The sequence below is a fragment of the Lagopus muta genome, chromosome 6 (assembly GCF_023343835.1).
Source record: "Lagopus muta isolate bLagMut1 chromosome 6, bLagMut1 primary, whole genome shotgun sequence".
Classification (NCBI taxonomy): Eukaryota; Metazoa; Chordata; class Aves; order Galliformes; family Phasianidae; genus Lagopus; species Lagopus muta.
Window position 1 is genome coordinate 45,418,128 of NC_064438.1, and position 22,995 is coordinate 45,441,122.

The 22,995-nt window shown below is 37.7% G+C and overlaps 1 protein-coding gene across 1 annotated transcript; it reads right to left on the bottom strand.

Annotated features, from left to right (window-relative positions):
• Positions 1 to 1,523: 1,523 nt before the first annotated feature.
• On the bottom strand, positions 1,524 to 22,447 carry LOC125695272 (uncharacterized). Its single transcript, XM_048949487.1, is given in 9 exon segments — positions 1,524 to 3,298; positions 4,499 to 4,646; positions 5,283 to 5,553; positions 6,974 to 7,640; positions 19,253 to 19,447; positions 20,109 to 20,256; positions 20,972 to 21,242; positions 21,707 to 22,415; positions 22,418 to 22,447. Coding segments are annotated over 9 exon segments (2,634 nt in total). The 3' UTR covers positions 1,524 to 3,103.
• Positions 22,448 to 22,995: the final 548 nt, after the last annotated feature.

Sequence of the window (22,995 nt, forward strand, 5' to 3'; positions counted from 1 at the left end):
AAGGAATGATTTATTTCTTTTCATGCTGTTTGCCAGTAACTGCTGAGTTACACGATGCATTTGGTTCCTCCTTACAAAAGCAGCTTTATGATCAATCATTAAGTTAGTCCACTCCTTGCTTGGTCTTCAGATTATGGTGTACCAGTGTCATACTTCTAAATTTTTCAAGATAGAAGATTTTTGTGTATGGAAGAAAAACACGAGCAAGATGATAAGGAAGAGCAAGAGAAATGTGAACTTCATGAGATAATTCTTCATGTAGGCATTTCTTGTTGTCTTATAAAAATATACCACTTAAGATCTGGCTGCAAAAGCTCATATACATAACCCCGTTGACATATATATCTCAATTAAAATCAAGAGATTGGCATCATTGCAAAATTGCTGCAGCTAGAATAAAAATCAGTTCATCTATGTATTTTTATTTATTTCCATGAAGGGCACTATAACTATAAACTCTGTATGTCTTACAAATATTCAGACTTATTGGGTAAGGAAAATGTTGCTGTCTTCAATTGCAAAACAACGTGATTGACAGAAGGAAAAAGAAAGCTGAAGGCCAAGGAGAAAGTTAGTGACAGAACTGAGAATAGAAAGCAGGGCTCTTCTGCTTTGTGCACTCCCTCTTTTACTAAGTCAGTAGGAATCTCAGAACTAAAATTTCACATGAACTCAGTTTGCTAGACATAAGTCACACAAAGAAGATCAAATAAAACCATTATTTTCTTCTGTGTAGAATCCTAGAAGGAAATAAGGTTATTTTATTACCAGAGTGTGATTCTATTTCACATAACAAAGATTTCACTTCAAGTGATCGTACCTCCATCCCTGCACAATGCCAGACTGGATGTGGCCCTGACTAGCCTGGTCTAGTGGGTAGTGATCCTGCCATGGGTTGAAACTAGATGATTTTTGAGGTCCTTTTCACCGCTTTTGAAGCGTTTTGAAAATATCCTTGCATTTAATGTGGCAGCAGACTCAAAGCACTGGTCAGAAGAAAGCACCAAGATACATCTATAGCAAATGCATGGTAGTTTTACAGTTTTTGACTTGCATTTGTTTCAGAGAGCTTTTCCGAACTGATTGTTTGTTCCAAAGATGGAAAAACAGTCCCTGGCCACCTCATTTTTGGCAAGTAGCTGGTGAAGGCCTTTCAGTTTGGCCAGAGACTAAGTAGCATTCAGAGAAACATCACATGCTGGGCAGGAGCTTATAGGGCTTAATAACAGAGGAGGGTACACATTCCTGTTTGTCATCTGGCTTCATTATATCAGGTAATTCTGGAGCACAGGCCTGACCATCAACCTACAACCACTCATTTTCTTGCATATTTGACACAGTTCCTGATGCAGGTATTGTTCATGCCAGCTGCAATCTTTCCAGACATATCATGGGCATTTTGGGGAGATTTCATGTAAACCAAATGTTATTTCCAATAAACAGCCCTTGTGTCTTATAGGGTCAGAGTTAAGCAACATGGAAATGAGCTGTGTTGAGGCAATCAAACTCAGGACTAGAGTAGGTATTTTGGAGCATTTTATTTACAAACATAGGTAAAAACTCTGGGATAGTAATAAAGCTCAGTGTCCATTTTATTTCTTCCAGATATTCATAACCTTTCTTTTCTGAACTATTATTTCTTGATGAACCAGAGGTTTAAAGCTATATGGCATGACAAGTAATATTTTTTGAGTGTCTGTTTTAGTCACTGCTTCCATTAGATGCTTGTCAAGTGTTCACTGCCTTAAATGTAAACTTGAAGAACACAACACAAGGCTGGCAGCTCTAGACATTCATACCACAGGCTATGAATCCTCTAACTGAGAACATGGCAAAAAACTTGTCCTTCCAGTGTCTGGAAGAAAATGATCACTATCCTCCCACCCTATAATTTGAAGTTATGTCTCCTTTTTCCTAGAAGCCCATAACAATATTTCAGATTATCATTGCTTCATCCACCATCCATTCACCAGCACTCTTTGTAGTGTTCATCAGGATTTATTTGGAAAACTCAACATTAAGCCATCCTCCGCTCAGGGAGGAGCAGACATGGATTTCTATCCTCCAGGAAAATATCCTTAACAGCACTCCAGATCTAATGCTAACTCTTCTCTTGCAGTTTCAGCTTAATTAGAATGTTGGAGACATAGGATTTTCTGTCTGCATGCAAGGGAGGATTGCAAACATGAATATTCTTGAATATCCTGTAACTAAGTCAAATGCTCTGATTACGAAGATTGGTGTGATGGGTAGCAGTTGCCTTACAAAGGTCAGGTTCCACAGAGGAACTTGTTCTAATTTCAAATTGCCTTCATGATCAGTAGAGTAAAACTTTAAGACAATGAGGAACAATACACTGAGAAAGATAACTGTATTTAACACTTCTCAAATAGTTGCTGTTGCTGAATCCAAAGGGTGGAACAGAGATGGAGTCAGGCTGATATCACAAAAGTCTGGCTGTGTTTGTTAGCAGGTGTTTCTTTTCTTGGTGCTCCAGCCGCAGCCAAGATTTGACGCTGAATTTTGACACTACCTTGGATCCATCAGGGTGCATAAGGAGATGTCAGATTTGTACAGACATCCTCAGAGTGCCAAGCAATCATTTTCTCATGCAAATACATGACCTTTTCCCATCAATAAGATCCACGTGGAAGAGAAAACCTAAGATATCCCTAGGTGGACCACTTTACATTCTAAATTTCCACATCACCTCTCCAGGACCAGGACCTGGTAAGTACTACAGACAGCTGGAGAAAACAACAGGATTTTCCTAGTTTCCTATTCACTACTCAGTAACAGCCTGTTTTTTCATTCATTACATACTGAATAGGTTTTAAACTGCTTCTCTCAGCTGGATACTTACCTTATTTTTCAATGATAGCATGTATTAGTCATTAGAAGACTGATGTATACACTGCTTCATAAGTCATGGTAGTTGTTTTCTACTGGAGAGAGCAAGGATGGTGATTTTAAGAATGACTACATTCCTGTCTTAATTATTTTTAGAAAAAATAAAATTATTGCTAAAAGATTTGATATAATTTTAATTACATCAGACTATTAATGCATACATGCAAATCAAATCAATAAGACTTGCCATTGATCAATCATTTTTCAGTGGGTTTACAATTTTTCCTATGAAGAGGATACTTTCAGTGTACTGATCAACAATCAACAGCAAAAATGGACGGTTGAACTTTATAACAGGAGGAACAGAATGAGGAGCAAACTCTGTGCCAGTGACTGCTGCAGCCTCTGTGCCATTCTCGTGAATGTTCAGCAGCGCCTTGTGAATAGCCTACAAGGAAACACAGCAAGCATTACTGTACACACAATATAGAATCATAGAATCATAGAATCATAGAATTACAAGGTTTTAAACGACCTATAAGATCATCTAGTCCAACCGTCTCCTCATTTCTGTGCATCTTAGCTACCTCATAGAGTATGGGTCTGCATGGGTCTACAGACTTTATAAGTCTGTAGTCACGAGCATATAATCAACCAATTTTTTTTTTTTTTTGCAATTAGACCTTTAAAAATATCTCCAAAATTTTTAATGACATGAAATGTCATTTATATATATTGATCAGCATAAAAGTACAAAGCAAAATCATATATTTCCATAGATATGGGAGTGGAATGACTAAAACTGGCACAAAGTTAATTCACCTCCTGTCTTTCAAAGAAATGACTGGTAGGTCACAATCTAAGAAGAAGGAAATTTAGTCCATGGTAGATGTTCTAGCAATGTTGTCTCCATGAGTTTGTTCCACTCCGTATTTCTCACCATGTGTGTCAGGGCAGAACACTTGAATTCAGAGCAGGAATTACTATTTCAGAAGGAAAAAAAGTAAAATTTCTGAGCTGTTCTGTCTGTATATTTAATGCCTCATGGATTAAACTTTTGTCAGTAGAAAATAAATATCCATACAAAAATTTTTTTTGCATTTTCAGCATTTGTTTCATTAAACCAAGATATTATAATGTTATAGTTACTGCTTTTGCAATGCCCATAAGAGTGTTAATTTATCTCTGTATTATCTGTTCTTCCCAGGAAACAGGAGGCTTTCCTGTAGCTTGGTCCCTCTTATATGATTAGCACTTGCCAGTGCCTTCCATGGAAATAGTTTGAAAGTCCTTTAAAATTATAGAATCACATGCATGTATTAATGAAAAGGTGCCACTTTACATACTAGACATGCTCATGCAATGCCGCTCCAAATGATGGTGTCTCCTCTTGCATGCTGAAAATATTTTATTCCTGGAAAAATTTGTATAAGCCTCCAGCCTTTGCCACAACTTCAGGCTGCCGGAAGGAAGGCAGTATTTTTATTTTCAGATCCTGAATAAGTCTGAAAGAATTTAAAGTTGCTCTAAAAGTTAAAATGTTCAAATTCACTGTTATCAATCATTCTCAGGACTAAGAATTATTCTGGAACATAGCTTAAATTAAGGCAGTTGATGAATTGACAGACTTTTCTGTTGACCAACTTACTCTTGAAACCTTCAGATCAGACTTTCCTGTGATTCCAGACAGATTAGCCTGGTCAGAAAACACATCTATTACACCCAGATTCATGAATATCTTCTTTAAGTCATAGGTGCCAGAAATGGACACTTTTGGAATATGCACTTCCATCCTCCTATTAATTTAAAAGAGATTTATGGTGGTTATTATGATCAAGGTACAACTTGAAATCTCCCAACTTGCTGGTAATTCTGTGCTAAAATGTTAGTCTTCAAATATAGAAAAAATAAGAGCAAAAAGGTGGGAAGACAATGGTTAGGATGATGGGAAAATGTAATATGAGAAAGACATAGAGCTTGTTTCCAGTCTTACAATCACCCCTTGAGTAGACAACAAGCAGTGGTAGTGCTAGCACCTTTGTGGGTACATTTGCATTCATTTGCTAGTCCTCAAGATTTATTTATTTTTCATAAATCATACCCCGTTCTCTCTATGGGATCAAGTTTCTATGTCACAGTAGTACCACTGTTAACATATTATATTTGAGAAAAAAAATGAAGATACTGAAGATCAACTAAAAAGTGTACAGAAAGAGAAGCTGTTTCCCAGCTCACAAATTTTTTCCCTCATGACAAAGCAGTGCTACTTCAAATTGCTGCTGAATGTCAAATCAAATTGTTTAGTCTGTTCATTTATGCCAGTTCCATTACTTAAACCTCGAATGAAAAACAAAACCTTATAACTCTAAAAATTGACTACAGTGTTTAGACCTCAGGTTCTGACTACTGCAAAGCATCAAATTAGAATTTACCGTCTTTCAAGTGATTTTTCCCATTTAGACAGCGTGTCTTTCATTAGACCATCCTCCAGCCATTTCATTTTTCCTTCATTGGGCAGAATGAACAATGCTGAAACATTTCCCTTGTAAGGAATCCTCACCACCTTGCATGACAGCTTCTTGTCAGAATATATGTCATAAAAGCTATCTCGAACCATCATCTTCACTTCAACCAATGTCTTTGCATTCACATAGAAATAATCCGTGTGAGTGCCCTTCATATTGAAAGGATTTTCCCAGTAGGCTTAAAAGTAAAAGAAAAAGAACACAGTTGCATGCTTATTTTAAGGAGGATATATAAGTATAATCTAGTCTAATTTACACCAAATACATCCATATCTAAAGATTTATGCTCATAACTGCAGATTAGAGGAATTCAAAATTTATTCAAGGTCCATATCATCACTGCTCTAATATGTTCAAGTAACGAATATCCAAGATTAAACTTCAGAAAGGTGTTGCAAGTCAGATAAATCAAATGAGATAACTTCATGATGTTATCTTAAATTTATTTGAAGAGGAAAAATTTGAAGAAAAAGAAGTGCCTAGCCAGGATCTAGTGAGTTAATTTGCAACAACTTTGCTTGTTAAGCAAATTCCACAGCAGATGACTGCCTTTTTAAAAGTGGCATGTTAAGTTCCTTCTATTCTTTCTCATCTGTTCCTCATCTGGTAGCACTAAGGAAAAAATTCAATGAAAGAACAACCTGAACTTTTGGGTTTGATAATAACTTCATTACAGCAAGTGGAACGGAGCTTCTAAACCTTTAACCTTCCATCCTTATTCAAATGACTTTTTAATGGTATTCTACTTGTATTAAGTCATTTGCTGAACAAATACAAACAGATGATAGTTTGTCATTTCAGAACTAAGTGTGCTTGTTTTTTAAATATTGAACAGAAACAAAATAAAATTGAAAAATAAGTAGTAGAATATAAACACTGAAGTACTTTAACTACTTTATAAGTTTGAACTCTTTCCTGTCCCTCCATAAGGAATGTTCCTTCTGACTACGGTACCTAGATTTAATAGAGTACCTGAAGTGAAAGCTATTTTACTGAATCCTGTTCTATTTCCACCTATTACCAACTTCCTGGGTGGATAATTCAATGTATGTCCTGCACACTGCTACAAATGGACATTACCTTTACAAAGTTCATCGTTGCTAAAGCAGCACATTCTGAAGTACCTGCTGGTGTATATATGCAATGTGATGACTGGCTGTGGAATACTTAGAGCCCAACTCCATAGATATGTACTCATTTAAGAAGCCTGGATTGTAGGTAAATTAAAGTTTTGTCATTTTTTATAATCTTTGGAATTTATTTTGTTTCTTCATATAGGATATATACATACGGCAGAATAATTTTTGCTAGAAAACAAAAGTCTGATAGAAAAATCCACAAATGCATGAATTTGCTGCGCTCTGGAAAGTCCATAAAACCTGAAGTTTGCAAATAAGTAAATTTTTGTGCTTATAAGCCTAAAAATATGCCAGAAAACTATAGATGTATTAAGAGGTTTCAAAGCATGAGAACTTGCAATGTTTCTTATAGTTTTAACACTGTCCTTCTTTTAAAAACAAATGAGAAATAGTCTGGGATTTTTTTCCAGTCCAAGGCAAACTTGAATATTGCAGTAAGATTTGTATGACTCAACTTACCTTTGAAATAAATATAGTTAACAAGTACCATTAAAGAGTTTGGATTGAGGTCTTTCAGTATTTGATTTATCTTCCCATGGGTTTTGTTTTTTATATGATCATTGATCTCTTTTTTAGCCTCAGTAGAATTCTGAATGTTACTAGAAATAATTTCTGCTTTGTACAGTTTTTTTATGTCCTTCAGAAATGCAGTCAGTGGCTTCAGGTGTTTGTCCATAAACAGGGTATTTCCCATGCTCAGCTCCACCTGGCTGCCAGGACGGTTCAGCAAGAGAAGGAGATGATGAAAGCCATGGTGTATCTCCTCCTCCCTGTTGTTGGTGAGATTAAAGGCCAGCCCCTCCAGCAGCTGAGCCTGGGTTGTGGCTCTGGAGCCGAGGGCCAGCAGGGCAAAGGCAGCAGAGACACTGACTGGGGAGAAGAAAATATTCTTGCCAGGTGCTTGGACAGTTGCTTGCCTGTAAAACCTGAAGGCAAAGTCTGTGTTGCTGGGTATTATATGCTGGCAGAAAGCAAGAGAATCTTCCTCATGAGGATGCTGCTCATGGAGGTGAGTTACCTTGGGCTCTTCATTGTGATGGTCAGTCTGTCTCATGCTGGGGACTGCAGGGTAAAGGATGGCCAACAGCAAGTATAGCAGGAGGATGGCCTTCATCATACTTTTCAACTACTGTGTGGACAAAAATAAATTGTGTTGGACTCTGGAGAATGGCATGTGAACATCCCATCTTTTATTTATATCTGCTGCTGCCTACAGAAGTTACTAACACTGTTAATCTCCTGACCTGCTCCTTTATTATGACATAGTTTTGAAACACTCCTGCTTTGATCTCAGATGTAATTCATATCAATTACTGCCCGCTTCAGTTCTGCTTTCCTCCAGCTACACAAGTCCCTTGTTACTGGGTGCTTGTCAAGAGAGTAGCATGTGATTATTAAAGGAAAACATGATTCAGAGGGAGAGAGTAAATTAAAAGGTTTATTGCTTTTTTTCATCTCACTGTAGATCCATTTTATGATGTGGTGACACATCAGAAACAACTCTGACGTCTTGTGTGTTTACCTCTAAGAGCTCTCATATGAGATATGATATTTGTGATTGTAAGAGGTTTACGTCAAATGACAGAGCTATGTCAGTGGAAAACAATAAAGATTTACAATAGTCAAAACATCATCTTTCTCATTCCTGATTCATTTTGACACACAAAGTGAGTAATCACAAGCTCACTAACAACATTTTCCTGCTTTAACATCTGATTAGATCAGAATACATTGCTTTATTTTAAACCATCACTCAACTACTGCATGTCTTCCAGATGGGTTCCTCTATTTTTCCAACCCCACAAGAGTGATAGATGGTGAGGCCACCAGAGTAGGCATGGCCTATCCTGTCTGTCTAAAATTTGTATGACTAGGGAACCCTCCTCTCAGCAAACCTAAGTTTATATATCCTACTTATTATTTACACCACACTGGTGTAAATAAGACACCTCATTTACCTCGGAGCTTTGGCTATCACATCAGAAACTTTAGAGAACCTCAGTAATGACATCAAAACAGAATGACTGTTGGAAAGTCAGAATATTTTTCCTCTCCTTAAGTAAGATGATTTCTTCTAGATTTAAAAGAGGTGTTTTGGATAAATATTCATAGCAGAGTTATTCTTGTAGACCTGCTGTAATGTATCTCCACAATTTGCTATTCAGTATTTCTTGGAAATTAAATTCTGCTGTCATTTGAGTGCTTAGAAACCAAGTTTCACCTTTGAAAGTAGATGTGCTTCATGACTCACTAGCTAAATGTCATATAGCTGCATCAAAGTCTTTAAAGTAAAGATATGTGGGTACTTACATTGCATTCAGAAGCTCCTGCACTTGCATGGATTGTGCTCTTTCTTGTTGCTTTACTCACACTGCTGTTTTCCTCTGTTAAACATTACATGGCCTCAAATACAGATAATCTAAAAGGATAAAGCTAAATGCTGATGAAGCTAATTTTCTTGGCTGCCATATTCATGTGAACACATCTCTACTCCAATCAGAGCTAAGACCACGGGACAAAACCAGTCGGTTGAGAGGAGTGTTATGCTCCATAAGGGTCATAAAGCAATGCCTAAGCAAGTATTAATTGGAAATGAGATTTTGTGCCAAATACAGCTACTTTGCTCTATATATTACCTGAGATAGAAACTACCTTTGGATATGTAGAGTTCTGACCAGCACTGAGCTCTGACAGCCAGGTTCACGGTAAGAGAGCTATGGGGAACACCTCTCCTTCTCAGTGATGCTACTTGGCCTACCATATACTTGACATTTGTGAGAATCATAGAATCATAGAATCATAGAATCACTAAGGTTGGAAAAGACCTAAAAGATCACCCAGTCCAACCGTTCACCTATTCCCAATAGCTCCTACTAAACCATGTCCCTCAACGCAACATCCAGTCTTTCCTTGAACACCCCCAGGCTCGGTGATTCCACCACCTCCCTGGGCAGTCCATTCCAGTGCCTGACCACCCTTTCTGAAAAGTAATACTTCCTCATGTCCAGCCTGAATTTCCCCTGGCGTAGCTTGAAACCATTCCCCCTGGTCCTATCCCTAATGACACGAGAGAAGAGGCCGACCCCCAGCTCACTACAACCTCCCTTCAGGAAGTTATAGAGAGCAATAAGGTCTCCCCTGAGCCTCCTCTTCTCCAGGCTGAACATTCCCAGCTCCTTCAGCCTCTCCTCATATGGCCTGTGTTCCAGACCCCTCACCAGCTTCGTTGCCCTTCTTTGAACACGTTCCAGGGCCTCAATATCTTTCTTGCAGTGAGGGGCCCAAAACTGGACACAGTACTCGAGGTGCGGCCTCACGAGTGCTGAATATAGGGGAACAATCACCTCTCTGCTCCTGCTTGCAACACTGTTTCTGATGCAAGCCAGGATGCCATTGGCCTTCTTGGCCACCTGGGCACACTGTCGGCTCATGTTCAGCCGAGCATCAATCAATACCCCCAGGTCCATTTCCTCTACGCAGTCCTCCAGCCACACCGCCCCAAGCCTGTAGCGTCGCCTGGGGTTGTTGTGGCCGAAGTGCAGGACCCAGCATTTGGCCTTGTTGAAACTCATTCCATTGGCTCCAGCCCAGCTCTCCAGCCTGTCCAGATCCCTCTGTAGGGCCTCGCTACCCCCAGGCAGATCCACACTTCCAGCCAATTTAGTGTCATCTGCGAATTTACTGAGGGTGCACTCGATGCCCTCATCGAGGTCATCAATAAAGATATTGAAGAGGACAGGCCCCAGCACCGACCCCTGCGGAACACCACTCACGACTGGTCGCCAGCTGGATTTGACTCCATTCACCACCACTCTCTGTGCCCGGCCCTCCAGCCAGCTCCTTACCCAGCCAAGAGTGTACCTATCCAAGCCTCTGGCTGCCAGCTTCTGCAGGAGAATGCTGTGGGAGACAGTGTCAAAGGCTTTGCTGAAGTCTAGGTAGACCACATCAACAGCCTTTCCTTCATCCACCAGATGGGTCACTAGATCATAGAAGGAGATCAGGTTGGTCAAACAGGACCTGCCCTTCATAAACCCATGCTGGCTAGGCCTGATCCCCCGAGCAACATATACACCCAGTTCCTTTACATAGATACTTTCCTTGTTTCCCAAAGTTAGCATATTTTTGCTGAAGCACAAAAAGATTTGTTCCTAACTCTGATAGTACTGGAATTAATATGCTATATCCTATATAAGTATCAGGTAGCTACAGGGAAGCTATGGAGGAGATTTTAGGTTTAAGAACATACCTAGAGTATATACTGAAGGCATGCGTGGTTGCAGTCAGATTTTTCCAAAAGAGTGGTGGGGGGTTGGAGATTCATGATCTGTGAGGTCCCTTCCAACCCGAGCCATGCTGTGATTCTGTGAACAGGACTAAAAGGTCTGAAAGCTCCATCCCTTAATTCAGCAGTCTCTCAGCAGGGAAAGAGGACATACAGAAGATACACCATGCTCAGCCTGGCAAAATCTTCCCTACATTTCTTTTCTCCAAAATGTTTGCCTTATCTGTTATCCTGTTTGGCAGAGCCTTCATTCTCATTTATATTGCAGATAGATTTTGAGACCTGTAAGTCAGGAGTCTTCAATATAATAATTTGCATAACTTGAAGGTAAATATATTCATTTCCAAAACTTGCTATGGAAATTACAGATTACCAATGGATTTGTCAAATTATCCAGAAGGAAGATCTATGATTATTATTGCGTCCTGACAGAACTAGCATTCATGCGTCAACCATTGTACAATGGGAGTTCAGTTCCTGATTGCCCTGCATTTCATATTTCTCAGTTTTCAGACGTACTCAAGATTTACTTTAGTTTTTTCATAATAGTTACCTATCTGAAAAGCACTCCCAAACAGAGAACACTGAGAAAATAAATTCTATTATAAAGTGATGAGCCATCTTTCATAGAATTTTTGACATTGCAAAACTTCAAAGATAATACTTCAGCTCTAAAATCTCAGTAAAGAAAGGATACAATCTCATCTTGTTCATTAAGCCCCCAAAACTTTCATGACCATGTACAGCATGTGGGGATTGAGAAAAAAACAGCAAAATTTATGTAGCAGAGCTCCCCTAAATGTAGTGCCTCCTCTATTGTTATGTTGGCCACAGTGTTGGAGATGGGTGTTGTAGAGGCTGAAGTCCGTTACACTGGAATGACAGGAAATAAAGTCTCTAAATCTGTGTTTAGGATCCAAAAATATTTTCATCTTTACTTCATACTTTGACTTGGCAGACACTTGAAAGAAATGCTATGTTGCTTGATATCTGAGGGCCAAGTCACGTTTTTAACTAGGAGACCTGCTGTGCGTTAAGGAGTGTAATTTTAAAAATTCAGCTTCGAAAACTGTAGTCACACTGGTGGGAAGTTTGTCTAAATAAAAGTCTTATTAATCCCAGGTATCTGTAATTTAACCTTCTGTTTGAATACCAATGATTGGCTTAAAAGAAACTTTTTTACAACAGCAGCCTAAAATCATACATAGGCATATAAGCATAGGTTCAAGTTCTGAATGCACTAAAATGTGGTCACTTGCTTCATTTTTCTCTCCAGCACATTTACTGAAGAAACACATTTTTTCTGTCAGTTCTAATATAAACACAGATCACAAATTGTTCTTATCAGATGTATCATGTTTATACATCTTGAAAAGAAAACCATGTTGATTTCTGTAACTGATATTAAGGAGAACTAAAGTCTCCTGTTTTCATTTAGCTTCAGTTGTAAGAACTGTCAAGTTTCTGCAAACAGTTACACAGTGGCTGTTTAGGAAGTCGTGCCTCACAAAGTAATGAGGTTTAATTGGTCCTATCTAATTTGACAGTTTGCTGCTGGCATACTATCTGCTAGTGCAGCTGGTTAATGATACACATGTTGGTATGAAATAATGATCACTCCTTGGCAGTTTGTTTTTCAATTATTACTTGACTGAATCTTGCATTTTCAAGTTGTCTTCCCACATAAACTTTGCCTACTCCAACTCTCACATTTAAAAACAGGCCTGGGTTAATAAGGTTAAGATGTTCTTCATTTTACATTTTGATAAGGGCTATTTTAAAGCCAAACATTGGCTATGCCTATATAAAAAAAAAATCTAGTTGTCTGGCTATGTGAAGTTTCAGTCATCCAAGGAATCACAATCTCTATTGTCAAGCTCATAATAACTCAAACAAATATCACTGTGCCACAGTACCAAAACCCTGAGCCCAGCACAGAGCTAGGCTTCTCAAGGCAAAATTAGATCCATGCAGAAAAGATTCACCCTGTTACTGTTTCGCAGGACCTTCATGAAGATCTGTTTAATTTCTCTGGAGAATACAGAGAGGTTGCACTAGTGAGGACTGCTGAATACTTTTCCCTTTATAGAGGTCTTCACTGGCTATGACTGCAGGTTAAACTGCCCATATCCAGAAATAGAGAAAACCTGGCCTAGAATTTCAATTTTGAAAATTTCACTTTTGATGCTTCCGCCATAAGCATCAACATGTGAACAACAACAAAGTCTAATTTCTGAGGTATAAGAGAAGTTACTGTGGTCTTAAATCTTAAGTCACCCTGAGATAAGGACAGGTTTCAAATACATTGCTGCTTTCCAGGGAAATGTCAAAGTATCTTGCAGCTCTTGAGCTATGCTAGTCACCGAGGTGACTAGTGAGTATGTAGGAGTGGACTTGTTTGCTGGCTGCCATTTAAAATGTAATGAGGAATAGAAACTACAAATTGGTAAGAAAGCATAATGAAAATTATCCATCTATCCATGTAATGCCATCAGTATTAACAGAGATTAATTGATGCTGTTTCAGATTTATGACTGAGCTTATAGGACAGCACGTATACAATGAGACAAAATAGTTTTAATTAATGTTTTTGAAGTAGTTTCTAAAGAAAGACTGGAACACCTTTAAATCCACTATGCCAAAAATACTTCCTCAGTTTTAGCCACAGAAATGAGATATAAACTTTAGGCCTCAGTGGTTAGTTCAGTATTGCCAAACTCCATGAATACTGATGTGTTTAGAAAGGCTGTTATCCCCTTAAACTTCTCTTGACCTTTCAATATCTTTCTCCACCCAAATTCCACCTTCATCCAAAGCATACCTGTCACATCCAACTTGAGTGTTTTGGAAAGAAAACAGATCTGGAATTTCTGGGGGAACATGGGATGAACTACCTGAGAGATCAATGTCAGTAAAAAAGAAATTATATGAGTGTGGACTTTGCTGCTGAAAGCAATGGAAAGATGGAGCAGATCAGACCCTTTATACTACTTCTGAATTAGTTTGTTCCTTCATTTTGTTATGCTGAATTAAATGAAAGTTTTTATCTATGTCTTAGTTTGTATAGCAACACAGCTACATAAAGGAATGTTTTTAGAAAAGAATCAAGTATTATAATTACATATGTTTACCCAATTATGATTTTGTCCTCATTTTTTCTTCATTTCTTTTTAATCCAGGAAGTGAACTATTGCACTAAGCAGCCTCAACATCTTACACCATTTAAAAACTGGACAAAAAGTCATCTGAGTCATCTGAGATTGAAATAGCTCTGAGATTCATTTGTAATTCATCGGACTTAAAAGAAATTAAACCCAAAATCTTATGTATGCAATACAGGAAGTGCAAAAAGAAAGTCTCATAAAAATAACACAGAAATAGAAATCTTAGAAAGTGAACAGACAGGCCTGAATCTTTATTCTGAAGCAGACATTTTCCTAGTCCATGTTCTGTAGAGAGGTGACTCCCTTTTTCACTGCTGTCAACCTCACTCTTTTTTAAAGGGAAAATAGGAATCTGTTCCATAGACAGCATATGTAATATGTTTTGTAGCACAGATGTTATCTTCTCACAAGCTACCTCCTTACCAAGGTGTCTTCTTCTCCACTTTTTAGTGTTGCTTGCACTCCATCCAGCATAAAGCAACAACAATCTGTAAATCAGCAGCTGAGAAAGCTCTCCCTTTTTCCTCCTATTTAATCCAGGCATCTAGTGGTTTACATGCTGTTGAAGATACTGTAAAACAAGTTTGAGAAATATTTCTCACATTGCTCATACCAAACACATTCAGACACATTCAGATCCATTTTAATTGGAGAAATCTCTTAAGAAATGTCAAAGCCAGCCACGCAGATGGAACGAGCGACATGAAGTATGTGATGGAAAGCCAGCAGCCCTACTGAAGAATGCACTGCTTATGGAGCCCTCCATTTCTGATGGACAGTAAACCTACTTTTTTCCCACATTGATCTGGTTTATGACTGAAATTGTTTCTGACATAAAAATTTTTTTGCTTCATAACATTCATAGATTTCTAGAAGTAGAAGCATGACGCTATTCCTGGGAAAGTGAAATAGGAAGAGCTAGTGAGATGTTCAGACAGTCTCTTAGTCCATAATCTGGAAACAGTTCATGGAAATCAAACTGAACTTCAAAGTCAGACATCCTGGCAATCTTTGGCTGGAGTAATGCTGCAGACATGGCCTGGGAAAAGGTGAAGTTCAGTATGCACAGGAGGGATATTTCAAACGAGAATATAGAGTGAAACACAATAGTACTTCAAGTGATTGTCTGTGTTCACTAATGTTTTTATTGTCACAATACAATTATCAAAATACTGCAATGTCTTCACGTGTATTTTCCTAATCAAGAAATATTATGATATATAATAGATTAAAAAAAAAAAAAACAAGCAAACAAATTATAACCCCAGCGTAATCTATGTTGTATTTGAAGAAGAGAGATACAACTCTTTACCAAAGATTTTCAGGAGTCAAACTGCCACAGACCTTTCATTTTGCCCCGCAGATATTTTTTCCTGGCCAAATGACAGAGCATTTGCCAGGAATCTAATAAATAGCAGAAATGCTGCGTTAACTTCATGTCAGTGTGAATTACATCATTTGTTTTGTTCTCTTAACCGCCACTTACTTTTCAGTGAAAAATCACCAGAGAGCTGAGAAATTTATGTAGTATTGCCCAGAGATATGTTAGTTACCGGTTGGATTTACTGCTATGCTGAATGCATAATGAAATACATCATACCTGATTTTGAGAAGTACAAAACCCTGAGTGATAGGGCTGGGATATGACTGCAACAAACCAATTTGTGGGGATAATTTTTTTCAGGCAAAGAGGACGTTGTGGGTGTGTTGATCATTGATCAACACTAGGACAAGTAGGCTGGTATTAAGCTGAGACTCCCCTCTCATTATAACCAAGGCATCATGGGGACCATCCACACCAGAACTTCATAAACTTCGCTAATATTTTTCTTTGTCATCGTGTCCTGAGGATGACATAGAGAAAGAACAGTATCATACAGCAGAGGAGCGTAGCGAGTTATTCAATATCAAGATAATAGTAACAAGATCTGGTGAATTAGTTCTCACGTATTAGAAAACAAATAAAAAGGCAATTTGGCTGTGGTGTGATTCTATGATATCTCCTTTTTGATGACAATATGCTGGCATCAGAACTGTGTATTTCAGCTTTGTTTTTCTCCTTAAGCAGCCTCTGCCTTTCTTGTTATTGAAATATGGGTTTCTATTTGTTATTGCATTGTATACAGCATCACTAGGTTTTCCAGTAGAATATGCAATTTGCTTTTCAGTTAATGACCTTTAAGGCTGTTGGCTATATTACATGCTGTTCTTCTTAGCTGATACCGCACAGCTCTGGGAACAAAGACCTGTGCATTGGCACTGGCTGCTGGCTGTTTGAAATATGTCATTTTCCTTGTTTTCCTTCAAGTATATTATTACTTTCTCTGCCCCCTCACACAATCCTGGCTGCAATTTCTTCTTCTGTGTTCTTTAGCACTACTCACAATTGCTGTTGGATATATTTTTTTTCAAATTCTTTTCAATGTCCTAAGGATTAAGTGCATCTCCAACATGGATTGATCTTAGGGTGTTTTTGGGTTTTTTTGAGCTGTTTATTTATCTTTTTTACTTTGTTTCACTTTTGTAGATAAATCTTTTCCAGTTATTATAGGACAAGAAATACATTAGCTTTTGCTTTTTAGATTGGCAATTCTTCCATGACTTTTAACATCAACAGAGTAGCCTTCTCTCTCTAGAGCGCATGATTGAATGACTCAGAATAGAGCCATACAATCATTCACTCTAGGGAGGATTTCTCTAGAGAGAGAAGACTGTTTTGTGGTATGCAGACATGCAGTTCACAGTTATCAAACAAACCAATCAACAGAAATCCAGAAAAGAAGAAAAGCAACAGCAGATTGAAAGAAGAAACCCTTCCCTAAGCAAAATATGAGCACACTAAACTTGTGACACTCATAAGAATAACAGCTTTGCAATTGTTCTGTATTCATTACTTAGCGTTCAAGTATGTTGAGAAGAGCGAGAAGTTCTGGTGAGAAACATTTTCTGAACTTTATCAAATTTTATCTTTATTTTTACCACAGAGGACCTGTATATGGTCCTTACTTCCACTTGAAGGTGACTCTACATGAAAAACAATTTCATTATATTTATTGGTTACATGGTTAATTCAGAGATAGTTTAATAAACACAGAGAGTGTCAATGATAGAGGGACTAATCTTCACCTGGTCTCATTTTACTTTTGAGATGAGGTACCCCAAGAATAAAGCACGATCAAAGTCAGCTTTTCTTCTGTACTTATATCCTGGTACATTTTCTCCAAAAGCTGATCTAAAGCTTCTAGAAAGCCTGGTGCTAAACTCAGCATCTTAATAAGACAATAAAGGGCATGTGGACAGATTGCTTTAAGGATTATGAGAAAAGAAAAAATAGATTATACATATTTCATGATTGCCTTTTTTTGAGAGAGAGAGAATTTAATACTTCAATAATAAATATATATATAACCATAGATATATGTGATTTCTATTTAAATATTCCTCTTATACAGTATGCTTTCTTTGGGAAATTAATGTAGGAAACGGTCCTACTGTATTAGAATTTGACAAAATACCTCACGGCATCTTTTCAAACATAAATAGAAGCACATATGATGCTTGATTATTCCTCATCTGCTTTCAAATAGGTCAGGCATCAAAGAGAGATCTCTCAAAGGGAGATCTGATTGGCAAAATATCATTTAAATTTTTTCATGATAGCAAACAGATAGTATTGATCCGGGGTCCACAATGAAGAACAAAGTCTCATGATATTTGCTTACATAGTCATTTGTCACTGCAAAGCTGGACTTCAGCATGCTGTCCTGAATTAGCCCCACAGTTTGCCAAGTACTTTTAAATGATATTCTGTAGAATCAGTTTAGCAGTATTACACTGAGATTAAGTCTGTATATATGCCCTGTGTTCTAGCCAGCAGCTTTTACTAAATACTGAATAGATCAAAAACAGATGTCAGTAAGGAAGTTTTGTCACTAGTTTATGTGATTTTGATGAGGGTTTTGAGTGTGAACATCAAGCAATACTTGGCTGACATACAGCTACAGTCCAGTAATACTGATAGTGGTAATTTAACACCAGAGACAAGTCAAAATCCCCCAAACAATCAGGACATTATTGTTTCAGAAATAGTCATTATTTTCATTGTATATTATTTCACATTTTAAGAGACTAAAGACTGCAAAGTTGCTATTTGTATTTATTTATTTTTTACCAATTTGAGATATTCTGTAGTGAAAGATCTAATAAGTATTTAACTGCTTTCAACAGCTTCGCATATTTTAATAAAATAACACACTAGCAACACACTAGACTCGTGAATCTTTGAAAGAAAAGGTACAAATTTCAAGTAACCATATGTTTTTATTCTATAGTATCGATCCACTGCTAAAATCTAGCCCGATTCATCAAATACTGCCTGAATTTGATGTGCATGTTTATGATAGCTTTCTGAGTTCAAAACAGATTAACAGTCCCTAGAAAAGCTTTGCTGTTTTCTGTGAGAAGATAAAAATTTCTGTACCACAGCCTGACTTGTCTATCTGGAAAGTGTGATAATGAAATTGGAATCAGTAAGAGAAATGAGAAATGAAAGTGACAGCAAACCCATAAAAAAGAAACTGGTGCTATCGCGTGAAATATTCCACCATTTATTTTATCTCAGTACATTATCAATACCTCAGCAATGAAGAGCAACTTAATTGCCTGCATGAATAGGACTTCCACAGGAGAAGACAACAGCTAAATCAATCGTAATGGTCAACCTTTTACATTATTGTGTATTCCAATGTTGTTGTCTGTGGTGATGTAAAAATAACTTCAACCAAGCCAGCCAAATAACCAAAGGAAACAAACAAAAACAAAGAAAAAAATGAAAAGTTACTTCAATATTAAGACACTCTGCATTTTACATCAAAGGTCAATGGATTAAATAGACAGGACATACACCTTCCGTCTTTTTTCCCCCATTTCTCTTCTCCCAGCCTCCCCTGCACACACTGTGGGTGTAAAGTAAAAACTACATCATCCATGAAAGAGGCTACAGATCACCACATATACTGGAGAGTGTCTGGAAGGCATTACAGAACAGCTAAAGAGTAACTCATACTTTGTTAACAATACAAGTTACATACAGTTGTAGACCAGAGGGGAAATCTGTGTCATTTGGGCAAGAGAAAGTAGTTCTTGCTTTCTGGGGGTTAGAAATGTGTATAATAACAACAGTTGAAAGACACCAGTACACAGTGGTGTACACAAAGTTATTACTGGATCACAGGATCTTAGGTAGCCATGTGCAGAAGTACCTGTCCTCTGGGCAATCAGTTATTTTTTCAGAGGATTTACAATTTTCCCAATGAAGAGGATGGTATGAGCATATTTATCCAAAATCATCAGGAGAAAGGGCCTGTTGAATCTGACTCGAGGAGGACGAGAAAAATCACCAGATCTCCATGTAATCTCCTTCACTGTGACTCCTGCTGCTTCGGTGCCATTCTCATGAACATTTAACACAGCTCTGTGGATCACCTGTGAGGATATAAAGCACAACAACCTGCAGAGGGAGACCTGCCTGGGATGGGATCTGGCAGCAGCAACCTGAGGAAGTTCATCTCCAGCTCATCCCTGCCCACTCAATCAACAATCACATCAGCCCCGAAAGCCTCCATCAACTGAGTGTGCAGAGAGAAATCTCTGTGCAGCAGATGGCCAAAGAGCACTCAAGATGACTGATGATGAGAAGTTCTGGAAGTAAAGAAAGCTGGCAATTTAGCCTGGACTAAGTTTTACATTTGGCAGCTTCATGTGTTATCAGAAATCTACCCTATGATCCAGCTGAAAAAAAAAACTTTTTTTTTAGAGCACTAGAAAGGCAAGAGTAATTGCATTTTTGCCCTCTATTAGAGGGTATTTTACCAAAATTAATGTGCTACCTATAGATAATTTTGTTTAGTATCCAAAAGAACATCTAATGATATGTATGTCCTCCTTGTTCTTGATCCATGTGTTTGTAACCCCTTATCTGCGTGTTTGACTTCAGTTTTAGGAAAGGTATGTTTGTCTTTGTGGCAGATGCTTATGATTAAATCTTGCTTCAGAAAGACTGGGATAAGCTTTTCATTTTTTGTTTGTAATGGATTCCCAGAAATAGAAAAATTCTGTGATCACTGTATTTCATGTGCCGACTTACTTTTGAAACCATCAGTCCAGGATCCTCTGTAATTCCTGACAGATCAGCTTGTTCAGTGAATAGATCAATTATACCCACTTCTCTGACTATCTTTTTCACATCATAGGTACCAGAAATAGAAAGTTTTGGAATATGTAGGTGTATTTTTCTGAAACAAATAACATCAAAAGGGACAAATTGTCATCTAGGTAATGTTCCTGAGTGGCTTCGCTTCAGTGACAATTCATTTATATTTTTTCTTAAATGAAAAAGTCTGCTGTTAAGTTTCAGATAGCCCTTTCTACCAGTATAGTTATGTAATGCAGAGGATTGGAGCAGTATAAGTCCATGTTAAACTCTATATCCACAGTGGGTTTCAAGGATTCAGAGAAGACAACTGTATATAAACTCTGCTACCAACAGAGCCTCACTAGGCAGTAGACATCCTATAAGATCATGACTTGTTGTTCTAAGGCTGTTTGAACATAAAACAGCACAGAAACAGCACCTGTGCCAGCACAGAAACAGCTTCAGTATTAGTAAATTAATAAAATTCATCTTTCACACACAACACTGCAGATCCCACCAGGCCCTCACCACTCTAATACCCAGTACCTCAGAAATAGCTACTCCATTTAAGTTTCACAATGCCCATATAAAACAAGCCTCTGTTAACTTCATCACCACAATGCTGAGGATAAAAAGATCAATGCCCTGTTTGTTCACTATTCGGATGTATTTTTTGTTTTTGAGCTAAGAAAGGGGAAGTCCCAAGCGGAGACTGTAAGGGAACAGAGTTCAGTAAAATAATTCTGCTTTTCAAGCTCAATCTTGCTGACTGCTAAATAATGCGGTGATTTCTCACACTAGGAAAAATATCTTACCTATCTTGGAGGAGCTTTTCCCATTTCACCACAGTTCTTTTCAGAAGAGCATCTTCCACCTGTTTCATCTTCCCTTCATCAGGTAAAACAAACAATGCTGCAGCATTTCCATTGTAAGGAATCTGAACCAGCCAACAGGACAGCTCTTCATCAAAGTAATTTCTGTAGTAACCTTTCCGATACATCATGTCAACTTTCACAGATGTTTTCTTATCCACAAAAAAATCTTCTTTTTTTGTGTATGAATCACTGAAGGGTTTCTGCCAATGAGCTTATGACAAAAAAAAAAAAATTCAATGGAATAAAAAGACAAATTTTCATTACGAATAAAATGGAATCTAGTCCCACTCTTTCCCTTTGATTAGAGCAAACATTTTTTTTTCCATATTACTTCAGCCCTTAGTGTTTAATTACTTCCTACATGCCTGAAGACAGTTACAGAGAAATGATACTACAAACAACATCTTTCACTAATTCATGATTCTATCTTCACATTAAATAATTTACCAAGTACAACAAAGGTATTTTCTAAAAACAATCCAATCTCTTACTCAAACAAGTAAGGTCACAGACATCCTCACTGTTAACGCATGTACATGATTTCACTGGAAAAATTTTTAGATACCGAACATGTTTTCCTCAAAACAAATACTCAAATTACAGTTTCTTTCTTTTATTCTCTGCAATAAGCAGTGCGTCCAAGTTACAACCTTTGTACCCTTCAGTAATTCTTACCTTTAAAGAAGACATAGTTAACAAGAACCATTGCTGTGAGAGGATCAAGATTTTCTACTAGTTTAACAATTTTCTTATTTGTCTTTTCTTCAATATAACTGTTGATCTGGATCTCAGCACCAGAGGAGTTGTTAAAGTCAGCAGAAAGGACTTCAGACTGGTAAAAGCTTTTGGCATCATCCAAGAACTTCTGTAGTGGTTTCAGTGTCTCTTCTATAAAAAGGGCATTGCCCAGGCTTAGATGAAGATCACTATCTGAACGGTTCAGCATATGGAGGAGCTGGCAAAAACCTTCATGTATTTCTTGATCCTGAGTCTTTTTCAGGTTAAAGGCAAGCCCTTCCAGAATCTGTGTTAGTGTCGCTGACTTGGCACCCAGTGCCAGCATTGCAAGGGAAGCAGAAATGCTTATGGGTGAAAAGAAAATATTTTGATCAGTTGCTTCAGATGCAACCAGCTTGTAAAATGAAAATGCAAAATCAGCATTGCTGTGAACTACTTTGACAAAAGTTTTGTTTTTATTTGGAAAAACTCCTTCCCCGTGAGAACTGCTACCTGGGTAATGTGCTCCTTTAGAATCGTCCTGTTTATTGAGGTAGCGAGGATGCTGATGACACTGGACAACAGAATACAAACCAGCCAGCAGAAAACACAAGGAGAAGGTGGGTTTCATTTTCCTTTTACCCCTTCCTGGAAAAGAAATAAATACACCAAACATGACAGGGAAGTAAATTTCTTCATGCTTGCATGTTTCAGCCAACTAAAACGAAGCTCTCAAAGTACAACTGTCTGTTTTCAAAAATCCCTCCCTGTTGTTTCACATTCCTCATGCAGCAAACCCCTGAACGAATATGTCTCCAGATGAACTGTGCATAACCACATACTCTCACAAAAGGAACAGTTTTGATCATAATAACCAGTGAAATAGATATATATATATAGGTGGGGTTTTTTTTGTTTGTCGTTGTTTTTAAATCACTAATAACACAAAAAACACAAAGAAAGTTTATGACCTTTTCTCCAGAAAAAAGAGATGGGAGCCATTTTTATACCTGATAGTGCCATTACTGCAGCTCTAGTAGTCTTTCTCTCTTACTCAGAGAAATAGATAATGAAATGTGTTAAACTAAAATGTGATGTAAACATGTATCATACAGTTTAAGGCACAAAGTACAAGATAAGCCATTTTCTCAGAGATAAAATATTGAATCACTGTAGCAGCAAAGTCTCTATATGGATCTTTGCTGATTCCAAAACATTTTTTTATTGGATGAAGTATTTTCTGTGCT